We start from the raw sequence: 14,045 nt of genomic DNA, 5'->3' as shown, positions 1-14,045 counted from the left end.
ACAATGTCTTTATTTTATTTTTATGTGGTGCTGAGAATTGAACCCAGGGCCTTGCATGTGCTAGGTGAGCACTCTACCGCTGAGCCACAACCCTAGCCCTGAAAACAGATTTTTTGTTCAATAATCTTTTATAATTTAACTATGTGAACAAACTTATAAAAAATTATAAATGAATAAATGCTCTGTATTTCCATAATTTAGCATACTTGGAAGTTCAATTTTTTTCAGACAGGTTTTTAAAATATTAAGTGATATAACAGCCGAGATGTTCAGTCTCAACACATCTGCTGTGACTTAATTCCTCTCTTTAGATTTTTTTCTTTTAATTTGGTTATACTGAAGTCTGTGAACAATAAAATTGAAAGGATTCTGTTAGTGGCAATCTGAAAAAGTCAGGATCTTTTGTTTTATTAGTGCTAATTGCAGGAATGTTAACTGTTCAAATTTTTTTGTGGAAATTTTGCTATTGGTTAGTAGGAACATAAATGCTCTTACATAGCCCAAAATGGTTAGATAGATACTACCAGAACTGCTTTAAAGAATAGAGCGTAAACTGTTAGTCCCTGAGTCAAGGGATAACTCCTCATGTAGAATGCTTCTTAGAAAATTAATGTTCAAAAATACAAGTCTTTCCTACCATTTTTTTGCTCCATGGTTTTTAGTCAATAAGGACATCTAAAATCCCAATAAGAACATCAAGAATAAATGTATGCTAATGACTTTCCTTTTTGGATTGACTCATTCGTATAGTTCAAGATAGTTCTATTAGAATTTCTCATTTACTTAAAAATACAATTCTCCAAGATGAGAATCTAAGTACCTGATAGTTCTGCAGCAGGATAAGACTGAGGTAGAACTCGCTGAAGGCCAGTTTAAGGTCTTTAATATTCCTATGTTGGACACGCTCTTCATGGGACAGGTGGAAGACCGGCTTTCTGCGTTGTCGCAGTGTAGTAACACCAGTACTTTCTTTCTGGGCATCCAGTGATGACTGAAGCTCATTCTGAAGTGTAGCAAATCTACGCTGAGCCTCTGCGAGTTTCTCTATTAGATATAAAACAGAATTGTCAAATCAGTTAAGGTAAATATTTGATAATAAGAGTTCTCACTGGCTTATGAAGTTTTATTAATTATTATAATTTGCTTTCCTAGAATTTCTAGAGGAAAAATGTTACATGTAATATTTAGAACTGGATAGAAAAAACATTTTAATGTAATATATTTTTCATTCTACCCCATAATTCCCTTCAAACAAAAATGCTAGTACCCTTTCTTTATACAGATGAAGAATAAAATGTAAAGAGTTACTAAGAGTCAGAATTCAGAATGGTACCTCCATTCTGAAATTTGAAAAACAGTTTGACTGATCTCAAAAAGTAAAACAGAATTACGATATGATTTAGCAATTCCACTTCTAGGTATATTACCTAAGAAAACGGAAAACATACACTGAAACAAACAAATACACAAACTTGCATTCACAATAGCCCAAAGTGGAAACAATCCAAATGTCCATTAATTGATGAAAGGATAAACAAAATGAAGTGTGTGCACGCGCACACAAACACACACACACAGTCTCTCACAGGAATATCAGCCAAAATGAGTACTAATTCATGTTATGTTGGGTAAACCTTGAAGATATGCTGTGAAAGAAGCCAGACACAAAATATCACATATTGTATTATTCCATTTATATGAAATGTCCAGAACACAGAAATTCATAGACAGAATATAGATTAGTGATTGCCAGTGGCTTGGGGACAAGGATATTGGGAAATGACTGCTACCAGGTATGTAGCATCTTTTGGGGATGATGAAAATATTTTGGAATTAGATCATGGGGATGGTTGTATATCCTTGTGAATAAAAATAAAACCACTGATTTATACATTTTAAAAGAATATCTTAATTTTAAAAAACTAATATGAAATGTTTCTGGTTGTACAGTTTAGTGGAGAAACAGGATTAGAATTTGGGACTTTAGGTTTTTAATCTTGTATTTCCTACCATGTATTATTACTTCTCTAAAGCAGGTATTCTAGGAAAAGACCAAAACTAAAAAATTATGTGTTTAAAAAAATTAGGTATATCTGGATGTATGTGCTTATACAGTTGTCCCTCAGTATCCCTCAGTATTTACTTCCAAGGACATACTGGAAATGACTGTGGGGAAATGATTGTGGTACCCCAAATCTGTAGATGCTCAAGTATCATTTAAAATGGTATAGTATTTGCATATAACATACAATTTATTTCCCACGTACTTTCTTTCTTTGCAGTGCTGAGCATTGAACCAAGGGCCTCATACATGCGAGGCAAGCTCTTTACCACTGAGCTATATCCTCAGTCCTCTCCCATAATATAAAGTGTCTCTAGATTACTTGTAAAAGCTAATACAATGTAAATTATTCATTATACTGTATTTTATTTAGGAAATAAGAAAAATGTCTGTACATATTCAGTACAGATGCCATTTTCTCCAAATATTTACCTATTTATAGCTACATATCTAAAATATTTAATTTAAAAAATATATATTTCTTTTTGCAGTGCTGGACATTGAACCCAGAGCTGCACTTATGCTAGACAAGCATTCTACCACTAAGCTACACCCCCAGCCCTCCTAAATATTTTGGACTTATAATTGGTTGGTTAAATTCATAGATGCAAACCCACTGACGTGGAAGGTCAACTGTATTTAAAAATAATACTCTGGGGGGGAAAAAACAGAAAAACAAACAATTACAGCAATTAAGAATAAAACTCTGTAACTTTACTTCCAAGGACATACCGGAAATAGGTAAATGTGGTTTCAAATCTTTGACTCATTAACTAGTCAATTTTAGTCTAGAGATTTTTTTTTTTCAATTTTTCTACTCCTTTCATAGGTGAAAGAGAGAATGCTAACTCCCTCATAAAATGGTTGCAAAAATGAAAAACGACAAGGAACTTAGCACTCAGTAAATAATGACGTTAATGATTATGTAATAAAAAGCATTATTTATGACTCCTTTCTCAAGTTCTTCCCTTCCTTTTTTTTTTTTTTTTTTTTTTTTACTGTTATATGATCTTGTCTTACCCTAATCTTTAGTACTGTTGTCTTGTCTGGCATTGCTTCTTTATTATTCATTGCTCTCTTTCTTTCAGTATCTTTCCTTTTTTTGGGGCAGTACTGGGGATTGACCAGGCCTCACACGTGCTAATAATAATAAGCAAGCCTTATCCACTATCATGGTATTCCACGTAGTCTTGCTTTTAAAGAAACTATTTACATAGCAAAGGCAACAAAGCCATGAGTTCATACCCATGGAATAAACTAGTCACAGAAGAACTTATTTCTCATGTTAATGTCTGTATGTGACAACCCAAAGCCAATGTCATACTGAACAGAGAAAAACTGAAAACGTTTCCTCTATAATCAGGAATAAGATAAGGATGTTAACTCTCAACTCTCCTAATCAATACAGTTTTGAAACACAAACCAGACCAATCGGACAACACAGAAGCAAATTAAAGGGATGTGAACAGGAAAAGAAGTCAAATTCTCTGTTTGTTGGTGACATGATTTTATACCTCAAGAACCCAAAAAAGTCCATCAGAAGACTTCTAGATTTGACAAATTCAGCAAAGTAGGAAGATACCAAATCGACATACAAAAATCAATAGCTTTCTTGTACTCCAACCATGAATCTGTCAAAAACTAAATCAAAACTACTCCATTCATAGTAGCCTCAAAAAAAAAAAAAAACCTTAGGAATAAATCTAAGAAAGTGAAAGATCTCTATGAAAAGTATTATAAAACAGCAAAGAAATAAATTCAAGATGACCTTAGAAGATGGAAAGACCTACCATGTTCATGGATAGGTAGAATTACTACTGTCACAAAGGCCATATTATCAAAAGCAATCTATAGATTCAATGCAATCCCTATCAAAATACCAATGACATTATTCACAAAACCAGAGGGGAAAATCCTCCTAAAACTTATAGAGAAGAACAAAATATCTAGAATAGCCAAAGTAATCCTGAGTAGCAAGAGTGAGACTGATCTCCAATTATACTACAGAGATAATAAATATAGCATGCTACTGGCATAAAAACAGATGCAAAGATGAATGGAAGAGACTAGAAGACAGAAAAATCCAGAGTCATCTGATCCTCGACAGAGATGCCAAAAGCATACACTGGAGAAAAAATAGACCTGTGCTGGGAAGACTGTATGTAGAAGAATGAAACTAGATCCCTACCTCTCATACTGTACAAAAATTGACTCAAAGTGGAGTAAAGACCTAGGAATTGCAACAGAAACAGTGTAACTTCTAGACGAAAACATAACTCCAATATACTGGCACAGGTACTGACCTCCTTAATAACTCCTGAAGTTCAAAAAATAAGTCGACAATCAATAAGTGGGATGGCATTAAAATAAAAAGCTTCTGCACAACAAAAAAAATTTAAAAAAATACTGTGAAAATCAAATAATAATAAAAAAGGAATCAACAGCATGAAGAAAGAATATATAGAACAGAACAAATTCTTTGCCACCTACTCTTCCTACAGGTGATTAGTAACAAGAATATATAAAAAACTCAAAAAGCTTAACCCCCCCCCAAAAAAAAAAACTAATAACCAACTCAGTAAATGGGCAAAAGATCTAAAAAGACATTTCTCAAAAGAAGACATACAAAACTGGGGAGATGCAAATTAAAAAACCTTGAGATTTCATCAATGGCAATCATCAAGAATCTAAATAATGAAAATTGTTGGCAAAAATGTGGGAAAAAGTATGGTAGTTTATACATTGCTGGTGGAATTGCAAATTAGTACAATTAGTTTGGAAAGCAATATGGAAATTTCTCAAAAGAACAGTAATGAGACCACCATATGACCTAGCTATACCACTCCTCAGTATTTATCCAAAAGAATTAAAATCAGCATACTATAGTGATACATGCACAACAATGTATAGCAGCACAATCCTCAATAGTCAAGTTATAGGTACCCATCAGTAGACAATTAGATAAGGAAAATGTGTTATATATACACAATGGAGTTTTACTCAGTCATAAAGAATGATATTAGGGGCTGGGTTGTGGCTCAGTGGTAGAGTGCTTGTCTGTCATGTGTGAGGTACTGGGTTTGATCCTCAGCACCACACAAAAAGCTATTGTGTACACCTACAACTAAAAAAAAAAAAAAATTTTTTTTCTTTTTGCCAGGTCCCCAGCCCTTAAAAAAAATAATAATAAATAAGAGATTAATGCTTTAATGGAGGTGGCTGTGGTAAAGATTTTCTCCCAATCTGTAGGCTTTCTCCTCACTTTATTGTTTCCTTTGCTAAAGGAAAAAAAAAAAAAAAAAGGCTTTTTAACTTGAATCCATCCCATTTACTAATTCTTGATTTTACTTCTTGAGCTTTAAGAGTCTTGTTAAGGAAGTCAGATCCTAGGCCAACATGGTGAAGATTTGGGCCTATTTTTTCTTCTATTAGGTGCAGGGTCTCTTGTTCTAGTGCCTAAGTCTTTGATCCACTTTGAGTTGACTTTTGTGTAGGGTGAGAGATAGAGGTTTAATTTCATTTTGTGACATACGGATTTCCAATTTTGCCAGCACAATTTATTGAATAGACTATCTTTCCTCCAGTGAATGTTTTTGGCACCTTTGTCTAGTATGGCACCTTTTTTCCTAGTATGACATAACCATATTTATGTGGGTTTGTCTCTGTGTCCTCTATTTTGTACCTCTGTACCACAAGTCTATTTTGGTGCCAATACCATGCTGTTTTTATTACTATACCTCTGTAGTATAGTTATGATGCCTCCTGCTTCACTTTTCTTGCTAAAGATTGCTTTAGGTATTCTGGGTCTCTTATTTTTTCCAAATAAATTTCATGATTGCTTTTTCTAATTCTATGAAGAGTGTCACTGGGATTTTAATAGGAATTGCATTAAATCTGTATAATGCTTTTGGTAGTATGGCCATTTTGACAATATTAATTCTGCCAATCCAGGAACATGGGAGATCTTTCCATCTTCTGAGGTTTTCTTCAATTTCTTTTTTTAGTGTTCTATAGTTTTCATGGTAGAGGTTTCACCTCTTTTGTTAGATTGATTCCCAGGTTTTTTTTTTTAAGGCTATTGTGAATGGAGTAGTTTTCCTAATTTCTCTTCCAGGGGATTCTTTGCTGATGTATATGAATGTGTTTGATTTATGATTATTGATTTTTATCCTGCTATATTGCTGAATTCATTTATTAGTTCTAGAAGTTTTCTGGTGGAATTTTTTGGATCTTCCAGACATAGAATCATGTCATCAGCAAACAGTGATAGTTTGAGTTCTTCTTTACCTATTTGTATCCCTTTAATTTCTTTCTTCTGTCTAATTGCTCTGGCTAGAGTTTCAAGGATGATGTTGAATAGAAGTGGTGACAGAGGACATACTTGTCTTGTTCCAGTTTTTAGCGGGAATGCTTTCAATTTTTCTCTATTTAGAATGATGCTGGCCTTGGGTTTAGCAATATATAGCTTTTACAATGTTGAGGTATGTTCCTACTATCCCTAGTTTTTCTAGTGTTTTGAACATGAAGATGTGGTGTATTTTGTCAAATGCTTTTTCTGCATCTATTGAGATGATCATATGGTTCTTGTTTTTAAGTCCATTTATTGATTTCCATATATTGAACCAACCCTGCATCCCTGAGATGAATCCCACTTGATCATGGTACACTATTTTTTTAATGTGTTTTTGTATGCGATTTACCAGAATTTTATTGAGAATTTTTGCATCTGTGTTCATCAGGGATTTTGGTCCAAAGTTTTCTTTCCTTGATGGTCTTTGTCTGGTTTTGGTATCAGGGTGATATTAGCCTCATAGACTGAGTTTGGAAGGGTTCCCTCCTTTTCTATTTCATGGAATACTTTAAGGAGTCTTGGTGTTAATTCTTCTTTGAAAGCCAATCCCACAAAACCAAAGGCGGAATGGTTTCTCTAATATGTAAATACTAATTCACAATAAGGTTGGGAGCACTAGGGAAGAATAGCATACCTTAGATTAGGTAGAGGGAAGTGATGGGAGGGGAAGAAAGGGGATGTGGGGATAGGAAAGATAGTAGAATAAAACAGACATTATTACTGTATGTATATATGTGACTGCATGACCCGTATGATTCTGCAACATGTACACTCAGAAAAATTAGAAATTATATCCCATCTATGTATATCAAAGTGTATAAATGCATTCTACTGTTATGTATAACTAATTAAAACAAAAAAATTAAAAAGAATGAATTCATGTCATTTGCTGGTAAATGGATATAATTTGAGAATATCATGCTTAAGTGAAATAAGCTAGACTCAGAAAGTCAAAGGTTGGGTATTTTCTCTCATATATGGAACCTAGAGAGAAAGAATAAAAAGGGGGCTCTCATGAAAACAGAAGGGAGATCAGCAAAGGCAGAGACCAAGGGGGAAAGGGAGGAAGGAAAAGAAAGAGTAAGAAGTAGGAAATGAAGTTGGCCAAATAGTTCTATGTGCATGTAAGAATATATCACAATTCATCCCAATTTTATATAACTCTAATGTACCAATTAAACAAATAAATAAACAGAAGGAAGACTGATAGAGTAGAGGAAGATGATTAGGAGAAGGGATGAGGGAAAGGAAAAAGAATGTACTGCAGAGTGAAATGGAGTAAACCATGTTACATGTGTTTATGAATATATCAAAATGAACCCAACTATTATGTTTAACCATAATGCACTAAAAAAAGTTAACTAACCTTACCTGTTCTTTGCTTTTAGAAAACAGTTATTTCAGAATTACAAGCTATTTTCTGAAGAGCAAAGCTATTATATTTTTAAGCAAGTAAAAAATAATTCTTTATAAAATAAAGTTAGTGTCTAAGAATACTTTTATTACTTGTCTACTAGTCTTGCAATGTTATTATCTTGCTGATTCAATTTACGGACTTCAGTGTTGAAGCCTATAAGAATGTTCACCTATCACAGATGATTCAAGATAGTTAATCTTGTTAAATTACAAGCAATGTTTATACTGCTTTCATCTGAAATTCTTACCACTTGATACTCTACAACTCAAATACCAAATATACCAAGAAGACTTCTTAGTCACAGATTAGTAATGTTTCTACCACAAAGGCTCCCCTCCTTTTAAAATTCCCTGCTCCTCTGGTGGTATTCAAATACTAAAATACTTTATCTATTAAGATAAATAAATGCCCAATCCTTATTAACCAACAACATAATAAAAAAAAACAATAACTTATATCAGGTTTCCTGAATATTGACTGAATATAGCCTTTGACTCTTAACAAGCGGAATCCCAGAGGGTTAGGATCATTTTGCTCATTTTATAAGCAAGCACATGGAGGCCTAGGGAGTTTAAATAGTAAACTTCTTCTAAAGAAAAAAAAACAACATAAGATTCAAAAATTCAAATTGTAATAGGTAGATAATGACAGGTACTTTCATTCAGTTTTGTTTGGCTTTTTTGAGTGTGATTAGAAATAGAAACAATAAAATGTAATTTAGAGGAACATATGTCACTTAAAAACTGATCATTTTTAGATATAAATAATTTGGTAGATGTAAGTGGATGGAGGTAAGTTAATATTATCCCTATATTATTTATTATCCTTATATTATTTATAGTTTTTCATGTGCCCTAGAGTCTGAAGATTACAGTCTACAAGACAATCTCCCTTAGAGAAAGCAGCTAAATAAGAAGCAAAATGATACTGTTTACATCAAGTGCCAAACTCTATTTCTGTCAATCATGTCTTCATATTACCCATTACTTCCTGACCTGGCAAAAAGTCAGTCTGTAGACTATCCATTTATACCTACTCTGATGACATCAAGAGATATGCCCCAATAGCCCTGCCAATACACACAAAAATGTAATACATCACAGCATCCAAATTTTTAATAGCTAGCCTAAAATTATTTTTAAGAAGTGGCCTAGTCTAAGACACCATTTTTCAAATTGAGTGTTACAACCCGTTATAGGGTCATAAAACCAAATTAGTGAATCATAACCACATTTAAAAAAATAAAACAGAAAAGTATGAAAAACAATATATTGCAATATATTGCAAGTAGTAAGGGTAAGTATCTTTTCACGAAAAATATTTAAATTATTTAAATTTATTGCATACTCACAAATATAAATGCACATAAACATACATAAAACACATTTGAATATATGTACTGAATCATAACATGGATGTATTTTATTTTACCTCAAAATATAAAAATTATATAGTGCTAAAAATAAACATTCTTTGTAAACCAAGAGGCATTATCTATAATTTGCGATATAAATCATCCATTTAGAAGTAGGATCAGAGATCCTTCCCAAAAAACAGCACAGTAAAAGAAAAATGCTAATCCAGGAGTGTTCAACCAGTGAGCCACATCCCCTTCCCTTTTTGTATTTGGAGACAGGGTCTCACTGAGTTGTTTGGGGCCCAGCTAAGTTATGGAGGCTGGCTTTGAACTTGTGATCTTCCTGCCTTAGCCTCCCCAGCCTCTGGGATTACAGGCCCTTGTGTCACCAAGCCTCCAATAGCCTTTTCTTAATTTAAACACTCTTTCCAATGCAAATACCTATTGTTTTAGTCATTTCTTCTTCTGCCTATCATTCCTGCCCTCATTCTCTAAGGCTGGTTCCTCCTTATCCTTTTACCTCCTAATTGTGGAAATTATTTGTCCTTGGAACATTGCAATTCCTTCTGCATATTTTTCCTTGTAGAAAACCTATCTATTTGCAAATAATATTTCTATTTTGTCTTCTATTTTGCTTCCCTAGGTATTTGGAATGTAGCAAAACAGACATGCATACATTCCACAGCTTTTCATGGCTCTCTTTGCACTAGTTGTTCCCTTTGACTAGGAAGAAGCCTAGCCGTAAATGAAAAATAATTATGAGGATACAGAGTGAAAAAATTTGCTTGTTTACTTTTGTTTAAAGGGAGTGACTTGCTAAGAAGACCAAATCAGTAAAAAGAGGAGTTTAAATAGATTTATATTGAATCATTCTCAGAGGAAATCATTACTAGAGCAAAGTCTTAGAGTTGTAATTCAGTCAGTAGATATAAAGATCAGCTATAAAATAAAGAGGGACAGCTATTCTACAAAGATTAGAGAAAATTACATAAGGATGAGAATGTTTATAGGTACTTGGGGGAAAGGTGGTATACATATTCATGATATTATCCATCAATAGAAGTTGATGTCCTTCATTTATATTTGCAATGTGGGGGGTATAATGAGCATGATGAAGAAGATAGTGGAGTTAAAGAATTAAGAAGACCATTTATGTACAATGTGTCAAAATGCATTCTATAGTCATGTATAACTAATTAGAACAAATTTTTTAAAAAATTAAAAAACAACAACAACAACTAAGGAGAGAACCTGAGGTATAGCTCAGGTAGAGTGCTTGCCTGCCATGTTCAAGGCCCTGGAATCACTCTTAGCACCACCAAAAATAATGACGATAATAATAACAATGATGACAATTCAGGAGAATGGGTTAAGGTTTATAAAAACACATGGAAAAGAATACTAAGTAGGATTCACAGGCAGTTTTGAGGACACAGTTAAGGGTGCAACAATGAATTTATAGTGGTTCCAATTTGTTCTCCTGTTTTCCTAAGCAGTTCTAGAAGTAGGCATGAAAAAGGCAAAGGTTATAATGGTCTAGTTTTGCTAGGCATATGCAATATAAAGCAATGAGGGTAAAAGGATTAAAAACACAAGGGACAAAATGGCTAAAATGATTGACGAGAAGGAATTAATTCTGGGAGAGGCATAATTGACTAGAAAAAAATGAAGGAGTTAAAGAAGTTGAGTTCTATGAGACTGAAAAACAGATGTTAAAGGAACAGGAGGATTTAATATTTTAAAGCAGAGCAATTCTGGGCAATGGGTGTGGCTATGGGAGTATATAGCCAAAGTAGAGTGGAACTAAATATGGATTGGAAGTCAAGAGTCTGAAGTTTTCAATGAGCAACCAAAAAAATCAACAGATGTAAATGTAGGAACAGCTCAGAGTAGAAAGCTCTATAAAATAATGAATGCTTAGAAGATCCATTTTTGTACAAATATGCAGAAATACTGATTTAGAACAACAATGGTAGCTAAAAGAATGCTGGACTTAGCTTTTTGTGTTTTGGCAGGTTCTTGTTACTGCCATTTCATAATCTCTCTCCATGTCCCCTCTCCCACTATGTCATAAAAGAATAATCAGCCTGCTTTGAAAGGGCTGCCAAGAAAGGACACCTGAGTAAGATGCTTCCAGAAGTTGTAGACAAGCTAGGGAAAAAAAAAAAAAAATCATCCTCTGAAAAAGAAACTAGTAAAGGCATGAAACTATTCATCCTTTGACTAATCCATACTAGTATTTGGTTTATGATTATACGTGTTAAGATTATGGTATTTCCAAAGTTTTTGCCAAGAGATGAGGGTATATTCTCAATAATCATGGCTGATATAAAATTTAAATCTCTTCTAATTTAATAATATATTAAATAGCATTGATATAATTTGCATATTAAATACCAAAAAAGCAACTTTATAGCTTGATATCATAAAATATAGAGCAAAATTTATTTATCCATTGCTATGATTTGAATATAGCAAAGCAGGCTGAAGATTAATGTCCCCTCCAAAACTCATGTTGAAGATTAATCCCTACTGTGTGGGGGGAGAACTTAATCCAACTATGGTATTTAGAGGTGGGTCCTTCATTAAGTGGTTAGGAATAGACGAAGTCTTCAGTAGAGCCCTTGTGATTGAATACTAGTGACTTTAAAAGAAGGAGAAAGACTAGAAGACACATACACGTGCATGTTCCCCATTTCTTGCCATGGATTATTCTGCATTGCTGTGAAACAATGCCAGCAAAGCCATCAACAGTCATGGCTCCTTAACCTTGGATCTCTAGAATCATTAGCTAAAATAAACTCTTTTCTTGAAAAATTAGTCATGGTATCACCGTTCTTAGCAATAGAAAACAGACTAAGAATTCATTACTGCTTAAAGCATGGAGATATTATACCCAATAGGTATTCTAGTTATTAGGGTATAAACTCAGCAATATAGGGATTACATGTAAATTTTTTCCCAGAGTCTGGATGAAATGGCCCTATGAATCTAACTCACTTTTTTTTCTGATTCTGAACTAATGAAACCATCTGATCATCACCTAGGTTTCACAGGAATTATGATGTTTAAGGCAATACTCTCTAGAGTTTTAAAAATTTTTCATCATAAAGATATTGTTTTACTAATCCATATTATGTACCTTGCAATATACATACAAGTGAAATTTTAAAGGGTCAGACATAAGTACGTAGAAGTTCTAACATTTTCTTCCAACATTCCAATGGCATCTTGTAGACAGCACTCTGGAGACCAGTGCTCTAGAGAGATAGGGATGAGTGTTCTAGGCAATGGAAAAGGCAAAAAACTGACATAAGTGATAATCTAGAACTGTGCTAACTCAGCTCTGTGTAATATGATAAAATCATTCAGCACTGTGTAAAACGATAAGATGATTTTCAAAGGTCCTGAAATCTATACAACTACAAGAGAATCTAGGCAATGGACAAATAAAACTTTAACACTGAGGAACCAGATGAGTCCTGTTCCAGCTAAACAAAATATTCCTTTATTGCAATACAACAAAGAAAGCAAGTCTCAACCAAACAATATAGATATGGAAGTCTAAAAAGTGCTTATAGAATCTCTCCCCTCCCTAGCAACAGAAATTATCTTTTGTAACTACTCACCTGAATAAAATGTGTTGATTTTGGCAAGTTCTTTTTCACAGGTTTGGAAAAATTTTTCTTCAAACTTGGCAAAATACCTCTTTACTGTGTCCTCATCTGTAACTGAAAGGCAAGAAAAACTACTGAATATAATGTCAGAAGGCCAACTTGGAAAACTAGAAAAATAAAAATTTACATCCTAACTTTCTTAGTCTTTAAAATGGCGACTATATATGTATTATCAGAGAAAATGAATTGTAAATTATATTAAGAAGAGAATAATCAAATGTCTTTTCACAGGAATACAACCCTTAAGTTGAATGAGACTAAATCTCTACTACAATAAAATTTTTAATGTTGAAGAAAAGTATTCTAAGATGTCAGAAGAGGAAGAAACGTCTATAGAAAGAGATAATCTGAGTCTGAGTAGGATTCATTCAGCAAGAAAGTAAATTAATTATTTCAGGGAAGAAAAAATATAACAGCAAAGCATGAAGACATAAATGCATGGTATGTTTCTGGAAAAAATTGATTTTGTTCTATGTTAAATTGCTACCTAGTCTTTGTACCTCAGCTTCATGAAACACAGAAAAAAAGTGTAGACTACTCAGTGTAAATTAGATGCTCCAAAGTATCAGGAGCTTGATAAGTAACATAAAGGAGTTGAGCAAGTAGATATGGCAAGTGTAGTGATAAATGGTAACTGACACCTTCAGGATAAGGAGTGGTATGGAGTCTGGCAAACTAGAAAGTACACGTCTGTCTAATTGCTGCCATGTGGTGATATGGGGCCCACTTTGTCAGATCTTCCAATTTTTTAGGAGACACTATTAGTTCAGATATTTTTAAAACACTGTGTGGGTCAATCAATATGTTTCTGCAGCACTGATCCAATTTGTGTTGTCTTACTGAATACTGTTATGGTCTAGATCTTGAATGCCATCCCCTCACCCCCTGCCAAATAATTCATGTGTTGAAGGCTTGGTCCCTAGCTGATGGCGTTATTGGGAAGTGATGGAAGCTTTAGGAGGTGGTGCCTACTTGGAGGAAGTAGACTATTGAGAGGGTGGTCCTTAAAGGGTATATTGGGTCCCCAGCCACTTTTTTTTCTCTCTCTGCTTCCTGGCCACTATGAGGTATACAACTTTGCTCCACCATGCACTCCCCACTATGATGTTTTGCCTTGCCACTGACCCACAAACAATGGAGCTAAGTGACCATGGACTGAAACCTCAAAAACTGTAAGCCCA

General features: G+C 33.9%; 1 protein-coding gene across 1 annotated transcript in view; it reads right to left on the bottom strand.

The window, feature by feature from the left end:
- Xpr1 (xenotropic and polytropic retrovirus receptor 1) overlaps nucleotides 1–12,994 on the bottom strand; it is a gene marked incomplete at its 5' end in the record, with an annotated part of 80,807 nt that extends 67,813 nt beyond the window's left edge. The window contains 2 exons of the mRNA XM_046419516.2: nucleotides 821–1,044; nucleotides 12,817–12,994. Coding sequence (XP_046275472.2) covers nucleotides 821–1,044; nucleotides 12,817–12,994 — 402 coding nt within the window. The remainder of the gene's footprint in view (nucleotides 1–820; nucleotides 1,045–12,816) is intronic.
- Nucleotides 12,995–14,045: the final 1,051 nt, after the last annotated feature.

This window comes from Marmota monax, unplaced genomic scaffold (genome assembly GCF_021218885.2).
Source record: "Marmota monax isolate L192 unplaced genomic scaffold, Marmota_monax_Labrador192_F-V1.1 WCK01_AAM20220418_F8-fsc00209, whole genome shotgun sequence".
NCBI classification, from domain to species: Eukaryota; Metazoa; Chordata; class Mammalia; order Rodentia; family Sciuridae; genus Marmota; species Marmota monax.
This window is presented reverse-complemented; position numbering and strand designations above follow the sequence as displayed.